Consider the following 21,796-nt stretch of genomic DNA (forward strand, 5'->3'; position numbering starts at 1 on the left):
CCAATTCAGACTATGGGGCTGGTTAAGCTCAGTAAGAACTTCCAGGAGCACAGCTGTACAAATAGTGCAGTTACCAGTCCAGGAATGTGGGTTTGATTGCATTCAATAGGGCTTTGCATGATCCAGATTCATGAATAATGTGATTTATTGGAGCAACAGGAAAGCAGGGTCAGGACTGCCATGATAAATGCACTAACTGCAGAAAGTTAATATGTGCTTTGAATTTCAGCCACTAGGGACATGTGTATTTAAAAAAAAAAAAAGGAAATAAAAAACCAGAGGCAGGTTGGAATTATATCTACCCATAGAAAATATGAACAACTAGGGTATAATCATTCCAAGAAGTTAGAACAGTGTGTGATGAGATTCAGATTTATTCTGTTGTGGTGTTTCTGCATGTCTGAGCCAAGAGAGCAGGTTTATCATTGCAGGGAGTGGCAGAGTATCTACATCTTCTTGTGAGGTTCCCAGGTGCTCTTCCACAAAGGGAAAATAAAAAAGGATGCTGGTCTTAAAGCCAGAAGGTAGATTAAGATCTCTCTGTGTTTATATTGCCTTGAAATGTCTGGAAAAGAAATTAATGCCTTTCTGACTCAGTGTGAGGGAAGATACAGAGAGGGAAATTGATGCTATTTGCTTTTGGACAGAATGGTAGTGATTCATTATTATGACCCTACAAAATATCACTGCTTGAGCTCGTATCTGAGAAAATCCGTTTTCCTCTTGGTGTGAAAAAATGAAGTACTCTTTTTTTTTTAATTTGCAAATAATTAAATAGTTATTTTCTCAGTCAGAATTTAAAAAAGACTGGTAAAAAGCTTTGGAGAGGTTTCCCTAAGGTTTTATTAATTGGTTTTTTACACTGATTTATCTCCAATATCTATTGGGAAAAATTCCAGAATTTCTTGCAAAACAGAAGAGGATGTATCAAATTCTTCCTTTGGAAAGAAAATCTCTAAACAAAGAGCTAATAATATATTCCCAAGTTCAAGAGTAGCTCAGGAAAACAGTCAAATTAGGCATAACCATTTCTCTGGATTGCAACTTCAGTTAACTTTGCAGTGGGTATCTACAGAATAATCATTGGGGTTTGACTTTTCCTTCCCCGCTGCAGTGACTGTGAAAACACTGTCTCTGTGTTGGCAGTGGAGGCATTGCTTTCAAAAGAAAGGAGATTTCCTCATGCTGCCAAGTGACTAGAATGAGTTGGAGCTTTCCAAAACTGCCACTTTTCAGAGAATGCAGGATCCTCAGACACGTGGCCTGAGCAGGTGGGGAAGGTGAGGAGCTGGCTGTGGTGTGTGCCTCTCTCTGCTGTGAGCTGGGGCAGCTGTGGGGCCCTGGATCCCACACCAGGAACACTGGGTTTGTTTTCCCTTTGTTTCATAGCTCTGTTTTCCCACCTGGCCACACACTTTTATTTCTGGCCTTGGGGAAACTGAAGGGAAGAAGATGTGCTGGTCTGACCCTGAGCTTGAGCAGCAGGGACAAGCACAGGGGCTGGATCCAAGGGTAGGAGCTTGAAAGCATCCCCATGCTGGACAGCTTTGCTCAGAAGCACAATTCTGATCCAATTATAGAATAATTTAACCTGAAAGGGACTTTTTGAAGGTCTCTAGTCCAACTTCAAGGTGCTCAAGGAAGAATTGACTTCCAGGTTGGATTGGGGTTGTATACCAGCTGTGTTCTGAGCTCCTGCAAGGATGGAGATCCCACAGTCTCTGTGTCCCACTTGTCTGACCACCTGCACTGAGATTTATCTCTTTTTTTTCCTACTTCATACACGATTTCCTTAGATCTGTCACTGTCACAATTGCTTGTTGTTTTGCTGCCCAGCTTTTGGAATTCTCCTGTTTCCTCTGGAAGTACCAGCAGGTAGATGCAGGCAGCAAAGACATCCCTGTTCAGAGCTTTTTCTCTGTATTTAATGTGCTTCCTCCCACATCACCCTGGTCATCTCCATTGGACTTGCAGCATTCTCACACACTGTTTAAAAATAGAACTGCACAGAAATAGGGATGTTTCCTAGTGCTGCTACAAAAAGGAGAAAGATGAGTTCCAACTGCCCAAAATATAGAATTCTCTTAATATAAAGATATGACTTTATTGAACCTCTAAAAGGAAAATGGCCCTTTGCAAGTTTGCCATGACAATTTGTATTTTAATGCAACCTTCTGTTCCAAAAAAAGTGAAAATTAAATTGGCAATGGATTAAAAAAAGAATAATAAAGATGCAAATAGCCAGAAATGCAGGGTTTAGAGTGAAGAATGAAGCCTTAAATCTGCCTTCCTGAACATAAATTGTGTATTCTATTATATAATTTTAAATTATTTGCCATTTTGAAAAGGGCTTCACGGAGCTATAAAAATTTATGTCATCTGACTATCTGGCTCAGATGGTTGTGAACTATCTACAACTGTTTTCCTGTCAAAAATTGCAGTACTTACAGTTCAGTTAATTGACTTCAGATTTATTTTTTCCCTGATGTAGGTCTACCATCAAAGACAAGGCTGAAGGAAAAACTTTTTATTTAAAGATGTTTGTTCTTTATCACCTTGTTGGCTTTCATCTGGTAACTGGGGAGACGTGAATGTGACTTGGAGACCTGGACACTGCCAATAGTTTGGGAGGAGAAAATCTCTCTTGCATATGGCCTTTGTACCCGTGATGCCATTGGATGTTTTTGGGTTTTATTGTGGGGTGGGAATTGCTGAAAGCCATCACTTTTGATCATTAAGTACTTCTGGGATTTTTTTAAAGCAAGACTCATCATGAATTAATGTATTACCTCAGATTGCCTGAAACTCAGGTTGCTTTTTTGGGCTCAGCTGACAACCCTTGATTTTTTACCCAATTTCAGACGCATGGTGTTAATATCCAGAGGTTCCCTCAGTGAACCACGAGGGCTCAGGAGCTCTGCAGAGTGTCCAGGAGAGCAGGATCCTGCCTGGGGGCTGGGGAACATCTCCACTCTCAACAGGGAGCTGTCTCTCTCCAGGAAAAAGTGCTCTGAGCTTTGAAGGGTAAAACAACTAAAGATGAATGCATTTAATTCAAAGGAAAAAATAATTGTGTTTATTCCGAGAAAGGTTTGGGTTTTTTCCTTTTAGCAAGTGTAATGGTGGTAAATAGTCCCAAAGGCATGTGGGTCCCCCCTCAGTGCCCCACCAGTACCAGCTATTAACCATTGTAGCTTCTGTTTCACTCCAACTTAACCTTCTGGAATATCCAAAAACTACAGCACACCAACCTCTGCTTTAAATAATTCATGTGTTTCTTGATAGACAAAAATCCTTTTCTACCTTCAGTTTATTTTAAACTGGAGTTAAAGAGTGAAAGGAAAGAATGTGCCAAAAGAAATCATTATTTTACTTCATCAAAAAGCAAGAGTGGCATAGAAAAGAATTTGGCTTTGCTGAATGTTTAAATTATAATTTTAAGGACTGTCAGTAGTAGATTGAACTGGAATTGATGATTGACCACAAAATTCAGTATGTGTACTTTGATGTTAGCTGTTGGGAAAAAAATCTGTGATGGGCCCATGTTTCAATTTAAAATTATGGAGATGGTTCTTAAATAAATGCAGAATCCATGAATAAATTGTGAATTATTTTTCTGGTACAGTGGTGTGCTTAGAAGACTGTAGCTGAAGGAATTAGTCACAAAGTTTTACCTTGAGGAGACTGAAGGATGCAGTGAAAAGGAAAAGTGATGACTTCAAGCCAGGATCTGTGTAAAATAATAGCAAGAATATTAGCAAAGCAGTAGAACAGTTAATTCTGAAGGTGGAGCCCAGGCTTGAGTATTTCTGTAATCAAATTCCCACATGATTTTTCAAACTGAATATGTAAAATGCAAGAGAGAGTGACTCTACTCACCATTTCAGTATACAGACCTGAGCAGTGATAAAAATAGACACTTGTAATTCAGAAGCCTTATCTTGGATTTGTTTTTTGTGGTGTGTCTTTGTTTGGGTGTTGTCGGTTTGTTTTCATGATCTAGAGTTAAATCATGTCCTGTCTATGATCCTTTGGCTGCCCAATGTTCTCCTTCAGTGTGGAAAGATGATCTGGAAAAATTGTCATCACAGCTTTGAATTAAAAGCTGTGCTTTGAAAAAAAATTCTGAAGTTATTTAGAAACTTTCTAGAGACCTTTCTTTTTGTTTTTGAGACCCACTAAGTTGGGGGGAAAAAAACGGTCCAGTGACCACTTGTTCATTCATCTGCATGTGCAGCTGCAAAATTATTTTCTGTGCTGTGCAAAACTTCTTCCTAAATATGAGGTTTAGAGACCCTCTGGGAGTAATTAACTACAATGCAGAAGCAAATCTGGGTTCATTGTATAAACTGCTCATTTAAGAAATATTTTTGTGCACAAAGCCCATTAACAAGGTTCCAAAACCTTCATGAATGTTAAACACTTTATTATAGGATTCTGAGCACTTCCTATTTGAATGAAATCTAATGTAATCTCATGAATTACATCTAGCTTTTGATACCTGGATTGCTGTGTCAGACGTGTGCCACAGTGCATTCAGCAGCTAAAATCTGGCTTTTATTTTGTTATTTGTTTAACAGTGATAGAACAGCTTTTTTCCTGTGGGCTGCACAGAAATTTGAGGATGTGCTCATCCTTGAATGAAGCTGCCTGCTGTTGATTTTACTCTGCTTCCTGGTCCCCTTCCATACCCCTGCTTGACTGAGTGCTTTCCTCCTGTGCTCCCAGCCCTGTGCTGCATGTGCCTGTCAGGAGCTTCACCCCAGTGCAAGGAAGTGCAAAGCAAAGCTGCTGCTTCTCATCAGCTGTACAGGACTGGCAGTCAGAATTACTGAGTTGATTTAACCAGGACTGGGAGTACATGCTCTTAGCTTCAGTGGCTGCAGCCTGAAGTCAGGAGTACATTTAATTTACCAAATTAACCCAATGCACGAGGCTGAAGGACCTCAGAAGCAGCAGCATAATGCTCTCTGGCTGGTGTTACATGGGCAGTCAGGGGTGGTAATCAGCCTTGCCCTCACTGTCAGCTCCTTTTCGAGGCAGCACAAATCATGTGAGATGCTGTGAGGAAATCTGACCCCACAGTGTGTGGGATGAGGTTGTTGGGACAGTAGCCCTGAGCAGCAGGGTTAGGCTTGCTGGCCTGGCTGTGTGCTCATGATCAGCAGGAAACAGTGGCACAAAACAGATGAAAAGCAGAAATAGGTGCTCAGCTTTTATGAAAGTTTGTCCTTTCTTTTCTCTTAACTCTTTGCTGTCTGTTCCAGAAGGATCATACAGTGTTGCCTAATAATGTTGCATTTTATCCACCATTCATTTCCCAACAGAAACTGAACTACAGTATTTGTTATTGTAGGAGAGTTAATCATTAAGATCCGAGGGTTTTTCCAACACCTTCATTTTACCTCAGAATATGTGAAATATATCCAAACCCTTCCATTTAAGGTGATGGATTACCCTGTGCTTGGCTGTGCTATCTGGATTGGTTGGAATTTTGGGCAATTACTATTTTACACAGCAGCAGAGTATCTGTGAAGTGGATATCAATTGAAACATATTTTGCTCTTCAGACTTGCTTTTGCAGGTTTCACAAAACATTTAATTAGTGATAATCAGCTTTTAACCAGCCAGAGCACACTGATGTGATTCCCTGCCTCTCTCCCCCATGATTGTAGGCATAGTCTGTACCCTTCAGATAAATAGCTTGCAGTCTGGGGAATGTCCTAGCCAGCAGGAAGGGGAAGAATACGGATGTCAGTTGCATGGGAATAAAGAAGGTGGTGTGTTTGCTGTGGTTTCAGTGAAGAATATCCCTTTCCTTTACTTTTCAGAATGGTGAACTTGGAAACCAGCTGGAGATTGCAAAGTCTCCTTTGCCTTGAGGCTGGTGGTCAATGGTCATCCTCTACCACACCCATGGAAAGCAGAAGAGCTCCACTCTAACTTCTGTAAGGTCTCCTTCACTATGGAAGATCAAATGATTTTCTGGCTCAGGTTTTGTGATGTTCGGCATCTGCCTTGGACCTGGAGTTTGGAAAAGGGATCGTCCCTGAGGCACGGCTAAGAGACAGAGCAACCAGCCCCAGACAATGAGCACTTTAAGTAGCACTGGAATATTGCTCAGCTTAACAACAGTGTCTGTTACACTGGATTTTAGTTTGCATGGTGGTCTGATGGCTTGGTCCTTAAGCAGCAATTTGACTCTGAACCAGAGTTTGCCTACATCTGATCCTCTCAACACCTCTGAGAAGGGCGAAGTCTCTCGGATGTCCGTGAGGGAGAAGAACTGGCCGGCCCTCCTGATCCTGGTTGTCATCCTGCTGACCATTGGGGGGAACATATTGGTAATTATGGCTGTGTCCTTGGAGAAGAAGTTGCAGAATGCCACAAACTTTTTCCTGATGTCGCTGGCAGTAGCAGACATGCTGGTGGGTATCCTGGTCATGCCCGTGTCGCTCATTGCAGTCCTGTACGGTAAGTGCCTTCCCTCCTAGTTTGAATATTTGCTTTTGCAGGGGGTCCCCGAGGCTGCAGCAGCCTGCTGTGCCTGATTTTCCCTGTGCTGGTGGCTTGGGGAGTGTCAGTGTGCCCTTGGTCGTGGCTCAGTGCTGAGGCTCGTGCTCTGCAGGGTGTTCACAGTGCCAGGAGTGACCTGTGGATAATGTCACACCAGGGCGTTCTTACTGCTGGGGCCACCAGGACAGTCTGAGACAGCGAGCCAGCTTTTACCTTGGGTTGCATTGCCCCAAAACTGAGCTAGGACACAAAAGCTCAGAGAAAAGCTGAGGAGAGTGCTCATTGTTCATGAGCTACCCAGCTGTAAGCCGTGTCAGGATCTGTCCTTGAGCTCCCACTGCTAGGATCAGCGGGATTTGAGCAAAAATGTGGATCAGAAAGGTTTGCACAAGCAGATCTGCCACCCAGATAAAAGCCTTTACTCCTGGCATTTGTACCTCAGCTTGCCTTGTGCCCTTCAGGGGGTCATTGTGCCTCTCGTGCCTCAGTTTCCCTGTCTCTAAGCTGAGAGTATGCTGTTTTAAAGCAGCCAGAGGCCTGCCTGTACAGGTGTGAGCATTTATTTCTCCCCACGTCAGGGTCGGTGTGTTTGCAATGCAGTGGGGCCTCGCTCCTGCACGGGTGTGGAGCCACTGTTAGCACTTCAAAGAAGTAAAATATCAAACACATCTAACTTTCATCTGGCTCAGACTCCAGATCCCTTTGTTCAGTGTGGTGCTAGGAGTCTCCATCCCTGGTATTTCAAAGGAGTATTTTGTTCTCCTCTGTATCTCTTACCATTATGTTTGTATACTCTTGTATCAATTTTATAATCTGTGTATTTCGTAGATAAAACTTTAAATTTTTGAAGTCTGTTTTCAGATTTTCTTAGAAAGGTATTGCAATATTGATATTTCTTGGAAACAAATAATGCTGTTTACTTACAAATTTGATTAGAAATTGGTTTACTGTCCTATAAAGTAAAATGTAGGGATATTTATCTGACTTCTTCACTTGCCTAAATGAGTAAGTCTGGCAGAGATTAATTTCTAAAACACATTGATCAAGCATACATCATTCCAAAGCTTATATAACTTGTCTACAGTGAAGTAAATCAATGTGTGATTTAGGTACAGGCCTAGCTATGGGGATCTTGTGCACAAAGATTTTTTATTTTGAACTGTCAGAATAGTTCCATCTCTAAATCTTGTGTGTATTACAACATGTGTATTTTATTTTTAGCATTTTACTCCAGCTCCCTGGAGCTTGAAAGGGAGCATATAAATACTGAATTATGTGACAGACCTGCGCTTGCATAAATTCTGTGTTAGCCAGTGACTCTAAAAGGGTGAATTTATGGAAGTGGTCTTCCTACATCCATACTTTCAAGGTCTTTGGAAACTAATAGAAATGGATTTTCTGTTCTGCCTAGAAAATGATTACTTAAGGTAGTTTAAAGGTGTAAAGCATGCCACCCTTTTAGCAGCAAGGAAATATCACTGATTTCAAGAGGCATTGTAATTATCCTCTTTTTTTGCCAGAGAACCAGCATTGGCTGTTGATAGCCCAAATATTTCTCCACAGACAAATAGTGCAATGTAGATTTTTTTTGGCAAAAATCATAATTTCATGGAAGATTTGTGGAAATACTGTGAGGAATGAGGAGGCTGCTGGGGCAGTGCTGGGTGCTGGACCAAAGCATGTTGCCTCCAGGCTTTGTGAGGGGAGGAGGAGGAGGAAAAGTTCCATTTGGGGAAAAACGAGCCTCAGAGGAACTTGTGGATTGATCTCAGTAGGACCCGAGTGAAATAATTTTTTTAATACTATTTAAGCTACAAATTGTGGAAGTAAGGAGGGGGAAAATGTTCTTATATCACCAGAATTCTTGTGAGAATAACGTGGGTGCCTGGCCATGGACAGAGCAGGGAGAGGTTACTGCTTGGAAACACCACTGTGAATGTTCAGTCACTTTTACTCTGTATGTTTTACCTTTTTCATTCCATACAGTCTACATAATCTTACTCTGGGCTGTTTCAAAGGCTGCCACGTGCTGTACTGAGAAGTGTATGCAGCACATCTCTTCCAGATTTGTAGAAGTCACTTTTAATTTATGTAATCAGAAAGGAACCTTAAAAAAAACACATATAACAAATATAGGAGTGAAGAAATTGCTTTCAAGTTTCCACATCAGCTCTCTCAGCCCCAAAGATAAATTCTAGTTGACAGAGTAACTAATTTCAGAGTAGGCTCATTTCCTTACTTTTGGCTAATAAGGTAAATGAAGTAGATTTCACTTCAAGCATAACCAGAAAATTGAATAGACACCCTCCACAAATACTTCTGGTTCTTGGTGGTTTTCTTAATTAAAAGAAGGGAAAATCAAGTTTCAAATTAATTCAAGAATCTTATTATAAAGGAAAGGACAGCAGGATGCAGCATGATGGATTTTTCACCAATTAATCAGGGCTTGGATGTATTTATCAATTAGTCTTAAGTGTCTTACAGTAATCGATGAGTTGCATTTGACAACTGAGAACACTTTCCCTGGCATGCAGCTCCTAAAGAAGTAAGCAAATTAGTCTGCTAATTAATAAGCATGTATTGGGGAGGGTAAATGAGAAATGTACACAGTGTTTCATCTCAATGAAGAAATGCCTGGTTAATTAAAAATGCTGGTATTTTATAAGACTATTGATAGGGCATCAGGTATCTCACACATGATGGAGCTTCAGAGGGCAGGTGGAGGTTGTGTCCTCACCTCTGAGCACTCAGGGACAAGCAGCAGTGGGTTTACATCCTGTCATGTGTTTCTGAGCAGGAAAGAGAGGGCTGGTGGAGGAGCACAAGAGAATCCCCTCAGCTGATCTGAGCTGCAGAGGATATTGAGCTTTCTGTGTTCTTGCAGAAGGTTCACAGCTGCCAACACAAGTTTCCAGCGTGTGGCCAACGAGTGGCCAGCAGACCCCAGTGTACCCCCAGGGCAGACTCTCCCTTCCCTTTGTGGCTGAGGCAGCTTCCAGGGGGCTGGTGTTGGATGCAGCATTCATCAGCCCCAGCTGGCAGAGCAGATTTACACCCACAGCATTGTTATTATTGATAATTACCATCATTATGGTGTGGTGACAGAGATGTGCTGAGCACTTGGGCACACTTTGGTGCTGGTTTCCCTGCAGAGGGGGAGCAGTGCAGCTCAGCTCTTTGGTGTGACATTCAGGTATCTGGAAATGATCAGGCATTTTAAACACCATATCAAGCCATGGGCTTAAATGTATCTTGACTACACCGAGTTCCAGCTGACAGTTGCATTGCTTTCAGAAATAATTATTTCTTTCTGTTAGCTTTAAATCTGTAATGTTTCTGTTTGTGCTAAGTAACCCCTACATTTTATTCTTCTTCTGGGGTGTGAGTGAATGGAAACTCCTACACTGCTTGCACTATCTGTGTCATAAATTCAGAGAGGGGATTATTTTTTTTCTCTCCAATGACACCTTGTACCTGGGGTGTGTGCATTGAAATTTATATCCAACAGGAAGTGTGAGTTTATCTTTGCTATCAGTAGGATCCATAGGCTGCTGCACTCTGTGCTCACCCAGCAGCATTTATTCGCTTTTCAAGTTCCTAAGCTTTCCTGTCCCTCAGCTAACCTAAATAATTCTGTGAAATCTGAAATCCTACTACATCATTATTTACCCTCTTTCCAGATTATTAGATTCATAGGAAACTTTAGCAGAGATATTGAGTCTCCTGCTACTGAATTTTCTCCACATGAACAACAGCCTGTTTACCTGATGTGACAAATGGGATTAAGTTCTGGTGTATCTGTGTTGCTGTTGGGGAAGAAAACTCTGTATGATGTGCCCTGAATCCATAGAATAGCTTCTTTTTTGCTACCCAAGGTTGAAATTGTGCTTAGAGTGAGAGGAGGGGGGAATACTAAATTATACTCTCTGTATCTCATTGAATATGGGTCCCTGGTTGTAAAATATCTAGAGGCAGCTAAATGTTAACTTGCAGGATATTTCAGAGCCTCTGAAAATGTGGCACCATTACAGTTCATTTGGGGGTCCCCGGGGACCCCCTAAGCTGAGTGTTGGCTGGCAGCAGCAGGCAGGCAAGGAGACTCCACACGGCTTCTGAGGGTGCTGATTGATGAGGGTTTTTTGGGGGTCCCACCCCCGGGAGCAGCATGGTTCCTGAGGGAGAAGGGAAAAGGGGGAGAGCCTAGGGGAGAGAAGAGCCTGGTCTCCCCTGCACAGCTTAACAGGGAGATTCAAGGTGGGCACAGAATAAACTTGGGCCAGTGGGATTGCAGATACATGATCCTTCAGGGGAGGATCACAGCTTGGAATAAACCGTACATTTTGGAGGGGTGAGACACAGCATAGCATTTAACTAGAATGCAACACCACAGCACCCTGTGATGATTCTCTGCTGGAAACAGAACCAGGAACCTGCACAGCTCTGGCTTGCACTGCTGGAAAACTGATGGCTTCTGGTCAAGGGAGAGCCAAAGGCTGAAGGGCTGAAATCAGCACAAGAGCTCAGCACTGGAGAGGGTGATGATACCTGTCAAGAGGAGGGAGTGCCACTCCACACCCTTTCTCAGCAGTGATTTAATCTATTAAACCTATATTTTCATCACCCTCTTCAAAAACATTTGGCTCAGAGCTTTTAATTGTCACAGTGAAAGCTGGATTTGCTCCACACACATAAATTTCCTCTTAATTTCAGTTTTGATTTTGTCTGAGATTATCTACACTTTATCTCTGGCTTTTTATCTCGTTTATTTAATTTTTTTTTGGTTTTTTTTATACTTTTAATGTTGGACGATAAAGACTGGAAACCAGAAGAGTGAGGAAAGTGTCATTATCTGAGGAGTACAAAGCACTTTGAAGGAAGGACCACAGAGTCTCATGGTACTTTAAAGTCATCTTCTCGCTAGTCTTATTAAAGCAGAATTGTTTTCAAAAATTGTCAGAGCAATTTAACTTATTGTAGCCTTTTGTTATTCTTTCTCATTATTTTGATGTGTGTGTTTTAGTGATGTCTTGTCTGAAAATCTCCTCAAGGTTTTTATATGCTTCTGTTATGAAAGATGAGAAGCAAAAGTTGATATTTGGAGAATGACACCAATATCAGAAGGATGCAGTCATTTGGACTTGATATATGTATATGTATACACTTTTTTTTTTTTTGGTTGTCCTAACTGATGAAATTTCACTTATTCATCCATGCAGCAGCCCCATCCCCAGGACTTTTTTGACAGCCAGGCTGTGTGTGGCTCGAGTGCAATATTCTCCTTTGAGATAAATACTTCATATGAAATTAGCAAATTAACTTGAATGTTTTCTACTCCTTTCCATTTCTTTCCTTTTGTCTCAATTAGTTTCATTGAAAAATCTCCTAGACATTCTTCTATAGGCATGTTGCAGTTTTACAGTAGTTATGCTAAAACCCCCAAACCCAGCTTGTTAGCCCTGACGGTGTGCTGAGGGCTGACCAGGAGTGAAGAGGAGGCAGAAATGGAGTAAAACCATTATGCAGTTTATGTGGGCACAGGTACCCCACGATACAGACAGTGCTTAAAGCAGTTTTTATTTTCAGTGAAGTAAAATGTAACCAGTAACACTTGCACTGATTGCTCCTCTTGTCTGGGAATATTGATTTAACTGAAGTGCCTTCCTCATACACACCTTTCTAATGCCTGTGGAAGTTTTGGTCCTCACCAGGCTGAGAAAGATGCAAAAGTGAGCAGCCCATAAAACTGGAGAAGGGTGATCTCCACCTCCTCCATGAGGAGCTGCAGCTGTGCTGTGTAAAACAAAACACAGCACTGATGGTGAGGTTCTGCTCTGGGAAGAGCACAGGGAAAATTTCCCTGATCAGGCTTACGTCTTGCCTTGCTTTCTGCTGAATTCCTCCTTTTGGGAATGGACTTTGGTTACAAGACTTGCAAACAATGTAGCAGTCCATAAATAAATCACATAAATTCAGGGAAGCAAGTCAGGGAAGTCTCTGCTGTCTGCAAACAGACCGTTGTCAATTTGGAGGTTTATTTTACTTATGTTAAAGTATTAAATGGATTTGTACTTTTGTCTTTTGAATAGTGTCTCTACATTTGGGTAGAGAAAGAAGAGCTACAGAGTGTACTTGGATCTTCTGGAAAGCAGTTTTTCTTCATTTCTAGCACCTGCAGGTGTGAGATCTGTCTGTCTTCTGGTAGATTAAATTATAGCACTGTTCAGCACTTGACCTGCCATCACTTCTTTGGGCAGATGGTCATGTACTTATTGGTAACTGAGCTGTTTTTTCTCCTTGTGCTGCACCTGTACAGACAGATTTAGAAAGATTGTCACTTTTCATGTAATAAGAACCAGCCCCATAAAAATTCAGATTTTAGTAAAACCTTGGCTTGAATTGCAAATTCCTCCTGAAAAGTTCCATGGAGACCTGGCATAAGTCTTCTGTATGGATGGTATGGATGCTCTTTTCCTCCCTCAGGAGAAGTCCATCCTTCCCTTAGCAGGCCTCTGTGCTGCTGGTAAATTTGCAGTGTTATGGTAAGCAGGATGTGACCAGCAGAATACACATCTGAGAGGAGCAGGCAGCGCCCCAGGGGTCACTGAGCGCATCCTCAGAGCCCTGTGCCCCGCCAGGAGGGACAGCCAGGCAGCCCCTGCTGTCAGCAAGTCCCCAGGTTTGTCTGGCAGCATGGACTGAGGCTTTCCCCCACCCCATGTGAGAGTGCAGCCGCCCCAAACCCTGCCCAGGCTCTTTGCTGTGTGCAGGGTGTAGGGGCCAGAGCCAGAGCAAGTGTTTGTGGCTACCAACACTTCTCCTGGGTGCAGCCAGCTGCAATTATCCCCGGCCTCTGGGATGTTTTGGAATCTTGCCTGCACTGCTGTGTGTTAGCTGAGGCAGCGTGAGTGACCTGGGGTTAATAACCAATAATAATAATTTAAAAATTAATAATAATAAAAAGTGCACGTGTCCCTCCTGGCCTCTCAGCAAAAGCTTTGTTGCGTCCTGTCCTGCCCAGCTCTGGGCAGGAAGGTCATGTTCCACAAGGTGTTCTGCTCTGCACCTTCCTTCTGGGAATGGACACTGTTATTCCTCCTTAGATGCTCTGGAAGCCTCTGCCCTCCCCAGGGCAGCCCCTGCAGCTGCTCTGCTGCAGCTCCTGGGAGCCTGGGCTCTGGTTTGCCATGTGGTGCCTTGTGGGAAAGTGGGAAATTCGGGGCTCTCCCTGGCTACTGCTCTGGAGGCATCCCGAGGAGCATGTCATGGCAAATAAAGCTGTTGAGAGTGTTTTTGTCTAATGGCACTTTTGATTGAGGCTGTGGGAGTGTATCCCTGTCTGCAGCACATCTCCTGGGAAGCTGGAAGAGGGATGGGGTTGTTCTCGTTGCTGGTGAAGTACTTTGCAGCATGTGGAGCCCAAGTCCCCATTCTGCCAGATTTATGGTGATCTGTTGCAAAAAATTAAAACTTTAGCCAGTAGCACCATAATCACTGGGGTGTATCAGACTATATTTTAAACCATAAACTAGAATTTCTGTCTTGAAGATATGTATTTTTTAATATAACTCCCTTCTCACAAAAATCTGGTAACTTTCACATTTATTCTAATGCTGAATGAAAATAAATTTCCAACCCTGTAACACTTCTGGGAAGCTCAAATTCTATCCAGTGTGTCCAAACAGCAGAAGCCACTCCAGGGCCATGGAGCTGCAGTTTGCTGGTGTGAGCCTGAGCTGGGCAGCTGCCTGGAGCCTGTGGGGAACAGGAGCTGCTTTCTGTGGTCAGCAAGCACCTTCCCCAAGGAAAGGGCTCAGTGTCCCCCTGACAGTGGTGCCAGCAGCTCTGTCTGAGCTCCCAGGGTGCCCCATCTCACACAGGAGCTGCTCCCTGCAGCTTCTTGCCCGTTGCTCAGGGCCATTTGCATGTGGCAAGCCTTTTCTTGTTTCCTCCTTGCCTTAGGTCTCTGATCTTGCTTCCTCTGCTGCTGAGCTCTGGATGATGCAGCTGAGGGCTTGTGGTGCAAAGATAATTTTTGGAATAAATCAATGCCAGCTTCAGAGAATTTCAATGGCACCTTGCTTACTGCTGTGGGTAGGGCCTGGCAGTTTTGTGCCAGGTCCTTGTGACTCATTTGAGCTCAGCCATTATCCACATTTTGGAGCATTAGTTTACAGGACTCTGAAGACCAAATTCTGCTGTCAGATAAAAAGGCAGAGCAGTTGCTATTTAATTTTTTTTTTACCACCTGCCTCTTTCTTGTTATTTCTTCACCCTGTGCCACCTGTATATCATCCAGCTCTGACTTTGTCTCTTTTTGGAAGAGACAGAGATATTCTTTACTGTCCCCTCTGTGTCTGTTCCTGTTGACAAGAGGATCTTGTCAATCCGCCAGCATTAGGAGAAAACATGAGAGAACAATAAACATTCCACATTTGTAAACAGGCTTTTTTTGCTCTCCAAACCCCTTGCTGTTAAGCAAGCAGCTCCTTTGCCTGCTGTGGGTTAATGGGACTTTTAGCCTGTGATCTGCCAGGGATGAGGCTGCTGCCCATGGAGCTCAGGCTGCTCAGCCCAGCACAGATGAGCAGAGCACGAGCACTTCCTCTGTTTCTGGTACCTTCCATCCTAAGAGAAGCTTGGAGAAGATTGATAGAGCACGAGCACTTCCAGCAGCCTCTGTTTCTGGTAGCTTCCATCCTAAGAGAAGCTTGGAGAAGATTGTCATGGAGAAGATTTTATGGCTGCTCTCTGTTCGCTGCAATAAAATGTACAGATTTCACACCCTTTGAGTCACATTGTGTTAGATTTGGATAAATAACAGCCCTCCAGAGAGGTGCAGAGATCCCAAAGGCTCCAGGTGTGCCCTCCATCACATTCCACATCAGGGAACGAGGGCTGTGCCAGCATCCCAGCCTGGCACTGGGCAGGTCAGGCGTGTGTGAACCACAGCCTTGGCACGTGGCAGCACTGCCAGACTGGGAGCTCATCCTGGCCTTTTCCAGGAAAATCTGTAGCCCAGATTTTCACAGCTTGCCAACGGATACTGCAGACTCAATGTTTGCCCCAGGGGTCTGACAGGTTTTCTCACAGACAGGGGTTCCTGCAGAAAGGCCTGAACAAAAGCAGATATTCTGACCTGCATGGGAGCATGAGACCTGATTTCTGAGATTTGAAAGGACATGTCCAGTGCTTTCTTTTTTTCCTCCGTAAATATGGAAAAATGAAAACCAGGAATGCTACAAAACACCTTAGATTTTATTTTCTAGATGGATTGCTCCTCTGTTTTGCTCAGTGACATCAGGCTACAGGTAAATAACTGTAAGCATAAGGGACCTGGGAATGGTTTCCTAAAAATTCCATGAGGGGAGATTCTGACTATGCTAAAGCCAGTGGGAACATTGACAGGACATGCAGAGAGGCTAGGACTTCTGCCAGAGCAATTTTCTGTCTCCTCCAACCTCTTTACTCTCTTCCTGCCTGCTCATGACTGCAGCTCTTGGCATGACTGCAGCAGCATCCCTCAGCTAGAAGGGTCTGAGATGTTTTGCTGCTCTGCACTGAGTCTGAGGAAATCTCTTCTGCCACTGCAATGCAGCTCCTTTCATGCCACTGCTGTTCCTTGGGGTTCAGCACCATCACCCAGAGCACGAGCCACTCTCCTGTTGGAGCTTTACAGAACAAACAGCTATGAGAAATGAGCTGGCATTTGTCCCGCTGAGCTGACCCAGAGCTGCACATTCAGAGTGTGGAACATTCAGCTCAGTGCTGAAATGTCTCCTGGTCTGTGCAGGGCCTGATTCTAAAGTGAGTTTTTGTGGGCAGCCATTTGTTTTATGTGGTTTGACATGAAACACTTCTTTATGTTGGTTTGGTGAGGCTAGCTCTCCCTAAGACACTTGTGTTTTGGTTTTCCTGCTGTGAAAGGAGTGAACTCCTCTCTTCTGGGTTGGCTGAGATTGTTGAGGGTTTTTTGTTAATTTCATTGGTTTTGATTAGAAGCCAAAAATATTTAAAATATAAAGGAAGTAAACTCACCTTAGAAAAATATTGTGCTGAGCTACATAATTCATATAAGAAATAGCAATCACAAAGATCACAAGGAGAGTTTCCTCATCCCACAGGAATGCAGGATTGAAAAGAACTTTCTGACTTCTTGTGTCCTTGCTTGCTACCAAGCATCATTAAGACACTGAGCTGCTGCAGTCTTATCTTCCATTTTCCAGAGCCTCTTTCCTTCCAGCTGCCTTCTTTTGGCAAGTTGAGGACAAAAATATGTGTGTTGTAGTGTGTAGCAACAGAAAGCCAGGACAAATCTCTGAGCAACTTATTATGAAATCAAAACCCTTAACTTTCTTGCAAGAAGCAGTTTTTAAATAGAAAATCCTAACACTGCAGTGTGAAAAAAACAGAGCCTCCTTTCACCTTGGTGCTTCCTCAGAGGCAAATGAGCTTTGAAACTCTCCTTCAAAAGCTGATAAACTGGGCTGCTTTCCCTTTTCAGATTTATCCAGTGAAACCTGTTCCAGAATCTCCTCTCTCACAGCTCTGGAAGGGTCTGAGATGTTCAGAATTCACCTCAGGGTCAGCTGGGCCCCTCATGTCTGCACGGTGTGAGGCTGGGTGTGAAGCAAAGCCAGGAGCCCAGTGGCAGTGAGAGCAGCAGAGCAGGCTGGCTAAAGCCTCCACGGGCTCTTGCTAAGTGGGGGCAGGATTTTTTCAGCACTCCCTGCTCCACAGCCCACCTGGAGGTGTGGTGTCACCCCAAAACAGACCATGGAAGCAGTTCTAGGTAAGCACAAGCCACATGAACTATCACCCAGGCATCTCAGGGTGCTTCCTTGGATGCTGCTTCTACAAATGTGGAGAAGAAACTGGCAGAGTCCACTTTTGCCCTGCCTGAAGGGAAATGTTAAAATACTTCAGATTATTTCAGTGGAGTAAATCCTATTATACTTGTTGAACATATGGCCTTATATTTTTCTAGTTTACCCACAGCTCATGTGTTGCATCCAATCAGGGAACTATTTTTCATACGTTAGACAGCAAATTGGATGGGTCTGTCTTGTTTGCTTGGTGAAATTGAGAATTGCCCAACCAAAATAAATCTTTTATGTGCAAGAATGACTCATTTGAATCATTTTGAATTGCAGTCATTTAAATGTTTTTATTTAATGCAAATAAAGTTTTAGATCCAATTATAGTTTTTATTTCATCCTTTTGCTCAAAACTTTTGGAAGATTCAACAGGTGTTAAAACTCACAGGAGTGTAAAGTCCCCAAAATCTGCAGTGTGTATAGTTACATTTCTGTTTTATATATCTCTGTTTTACTGATGTCAGTTTAAATACAGCAGCAGTTTTAATGCTGTCAGTGCAATCTTCTCATGCCCAATTTGCTTCTAGATCAGTGAAGCTAAATGTGCTTTAAAATGCATGAATCTTTATTTACTTTTTATTACAATAGCCTGTTAGATCCAGTAGTAGTTTTGTAAGTGCATTGCCTCATTGTAATTAACTTTTATGAGTTTAGTTGAAAAGAAATATAAACTCCCATGCTTTGTAGCAAACCAGAAATTGATACAAGATAATGAGAAAACTTGAATTGTTATGTGTAAAAGAAGGACTCTAATGATAAATGGTTCAAGCAGTAAATTTAGTGCTTCATAAAGGCACCAGGCAGATCAGGGAGATACCAAATAAAATGAAGACAGGTTATGTGTTTACCACAGACAGATTTAGCCTCATCTGAGAGGAAGAACAGCACCAGCTCCAGGCACAGGAGCCATGTGAGACACACCCAGAATTCTCCTTGGGTGTGTTTCATCCCCATTCTTAAAATTTTATAATCAAGGGAAAGGATTTTACTAGAACTGCAAACAGTTTACCAAGATTGAGTTAATTGACCTGTCTGTTCCTCATCTGAGAAAGACCCAGTTAAATGTTCACTGCCTCCCCAGCCCCAAGAGCCTGGGGTCCCAGCAGTGCCCAGGGAGCAAGGGAGCTGCCTGCACCTGACTCCTCTTAATCCTTACTCTAACATTAGTTAAGTGAGAAATAAAATATTCCTCACTTGAAGCATCATATTTGTGACCCAGATTTTAACACACAGCTGTGATCATGGGTGAGCTGTGACAGAGGAGTGCATCTCAACGTCTTCAGCCACTCTGCCCATCCTGAACACCCCATACCAAAAGTTTTTGCTTTTACTTCTGCTTTCTCTTACCCACAAGCTCCTTGTATTCCTTCCTAGAAGCTAAATCTAGCAACACTTCCATGCACCAAATATCTGGGACATATTATCTCATGCTGAGAACTTGCTCTCAGCAGAGCAAAATTGGGCTGAGGAAATAGTCAGTAGGATGTGTTTCTCCACACTTGTCAAAGAGCAGCCACACTTTCCAGGAATGGTCCTATCTGCTGTAAAGATTAACAAATGGCTTCATTTCCCTGGCTGCACCTGTAGACAGCAGGAACTTCAGGGTAAAACTCAGAACCCCTGGCTGGTCAGCTGTGTTTGTGTGCTCTGTCTGGGCTTCACATGGAACAGCTCTTTCATCCTTGTTCAGCCTCTGTTCTGTGTTTACAGAATCATTCTGGTTGGGAAAGACCTCTGGGATCATCAAATCAAACCATAAAACTGCCACAACCAGGGGCACCAGCACACCCTGTCCCTGAGCACCACATCCTCCTGTCTCTGAGCTCTGACAGGGACAGTGACTCCACCACTTCCCTGGGCAGACTTTTGCAACCCTCAACCACCCCTTCAGTGAAGAATTTATTTGTAATATCCAGTCAAAACCTCCCATGGCACAACTTGAGGCTGTTTCATCACTCAGGAAATTTGTTGTTGGATGTAGATGGATGCCTCATGTGCATTTTGCTGTTTGGTGTATTTGTGTACATTCTAACATATTTGGTGTTTTTGCTGTATTATATTATGGGAAGCACTGTGTGAAAATAAGTAAGATTTATTTTTAGTGCATGGTAACTTTATGTGATCAATACAATAATATCATCATTTCTTGCCTTAAGGGCTCAACCTGAATGCTGGTGAAATGCCAAGACCTGATCAATAGTCTGCTGCATTTTTAGAAGAGATGGATGTGATGGGCCAGCTCTGCCTTTGTGCTCAAAAACATGGGGAAAATCACTGCCATTAGGCAGGCCAATAGACAGCTGCTTTACACAACATGCAGAGAAATACAGAGAAGTGAGGTGAAATCTCTACCACTCCCTTGAATATGTTGTAAGACAAATATTCCACTGTAAAACATTAGTTTAAATTATACATGTTTCCAGGACTGGGTTAATTAACTCAGAATTAACTCAGCTTTTTCATTCTTCTTCCTCTCCCATCTGTCAGTTGAATTGATATCATTAAATTCTACTCAGCAAATTATGATTTTACTGTCTATATCCAATTCACATGATATATTCCTTGAAATTCTGGTTCTAGAGTTGTCTATTATTTATCAAAATATCCTCATAAGTTACTTCACTTCCCTGAGACCTAACAGTAAGAGTAGCAGTAAGTTCCTGCTTTGTGTTTTATCAGCACATGCTGGGAAACAGGCTCAATGTAATTCATCTGCTTGCATGGAAATTAAATGAAAATTACATAGATGGAAGAGGGGCCACATGCCAATTGCTCTGCCTTGCACTATTTTGCACACTGCCTCATTGACAAAATCCAGTATTTTCCTGAATGGACAATTTGCAAGAGGAGCCAAATGGATCCTTACTGCCTATTCTGCCAAAATTGTCATTGAAGATGCTAATGGCATGAGGGGAATTTTTGCATGAACCTATCAAGGAGCCTGAGCTGTGATTAAAAATACATGCTACATCAAATGCTTAAATGGTTAAAAATGGCTGTAATTTGATGTGCTACATCAAAATTTGGGTTTCATGCATTCGTTTCAAAGATATATTCCATTTTCCCACTCTGTGTTTTCTGCTTGTAACAAGTTTTGTTGGAAAAGTTTACTCTTCCTGCAGGCAGTCTGATAAGGACAGGGACAGCAGTGAGTGAATCTCTCACCCAAGATGCTGTCTTGCTTCCTAGATGAAAAAGGTTCAGTACTAGAAAGTTCAATCAGTAATATACAAACATGAAGTGTTCCTCTATCAGCTCTCAGGTGTGGGATTTGATGGGCAAGGCAGGGTGGTTGATAAGGCTCTGGTGACTCATGGTTGTTTTTTTTGGGTGGTTTGATTTCCATGCCTGTTGACATATTGGTGGGAGCCTGAGTTCTCCAGCAGCGCTGGAGTTATCAGACAGACCAGTTGTTATTCAGACCAACACCTCTCCATCTTCTGATGTATAATTTGTTTTGCAACGTGTTTATTTTTGGTAAGGTTGGGGTGTTTTGCTTGTTTTTATAAATGTCTATTTCCATCCTCAATCAGAGGCAGCAGCTGCATGGAAAGGTCTTGGTGTTGCTGAGATATGAAATTGGATGACAGGCTTTCACCGTACCTGCTTGGCACCCACTGGGATGCAGGAGCCTGTAAATGCGTGTCTGACACCCAGGAATATTGATGGCTGGGGCTGGGAGACAGCAGAGCTCTACCCTTCTGCCTGTGCACTTGTTCTGAATGGGAATTTCTTCTCTCTCCACTATCTAAATGTTGGAATTGTTGGGTAAAATTTTGACTTTGCAGGTTATTGTATTCAGGGCGACCACAACAAAGGAGAGGAATGATGAGGAGGAGTCCATGGATATCAGAAGGCTAATTGATTACTTTATTACACTATATTATTCTATATTATATTACACTATATTACATTACATCTAAGCTCAACCTGCCAAGCACTCAGCTCTGCACACAACCTTGTGACTGTCTCCTGACCGACAGTCTGGAGACGTGCTTGGCCCTCACAGGCCGAGGAAACAAAACCCCATCACTTTGGGTAAACAATCTCCATACTGCATTCTGCTTTTGCACAAACACAGGCACAGAAAATAAGATAAGAATTGTTTCTTCTTTCTCTGAGGCTCCTCAGTGCGATTCCCAGAAATATCCTTGGGAAGCTGGCCTTGTGTTTCTCTGTGAAGAGAAATGCGGCGACAGCCGGTTGGACTTTTGTTGGTTTCTTCTGATCAGTCAATTTGAAATTAACAGAAAGGGAGATTTACATTTTAACACAGGAGAAGCCAAGAGCAGTGAGTCACTTTCTTGTTCAATTCTAACTGGCTGTGTCCATCCAAAATGCACAGCAGCAGAACAAGATTAATTGATTGATAGAACACAGCAAGTTCAATGTTGACAAGCATGAAT

General features: G+C 42.8%; 1 protein-coding gene across 1 annotated transcript in view; it reads left to right on the forward strand.

Moving 5' to 3' along the window:
• The first annotated feature begins 6,011 nt into the window (after window positions 1-6,011).
• HTR2C (5-hydroxytryptamine receptor 2C) overlaps window positions 6,012-21,796 on the forward strand; it is a 39,863-nt gene continuing 24,078 nt past the window's right edge. The window contains exon 1 of the mRNA XM_041396554.1: window positions 6,012-6,474. Coding sequence (XP_041252488.1) covers window positions 6,090-6,474 — 385 coding nt within the window. The 5' untranslated portion in view covers window positions 6,012-6,089. The remainder of the gene's footprint in view (window positions 6,475-21,796) is intronic.

The sequence above is a fragment of the Onychostruthus taczanowskii genome, unplaced genomic scaffold (assembly GCF_017590055.1).
Source record: "Onychostruthus taczanowskii isolate IOZ18803 unplaced genomic scaffold, ASM1759005v1 scaffold13, whole genome shotgun sequence".
Lineage (NCBI taxonomy): Eukaryota > Metazoa > Chordata > Aves > Passeriformes > Passeridae > Onychostruthus > Onychostruthus taczanowskii.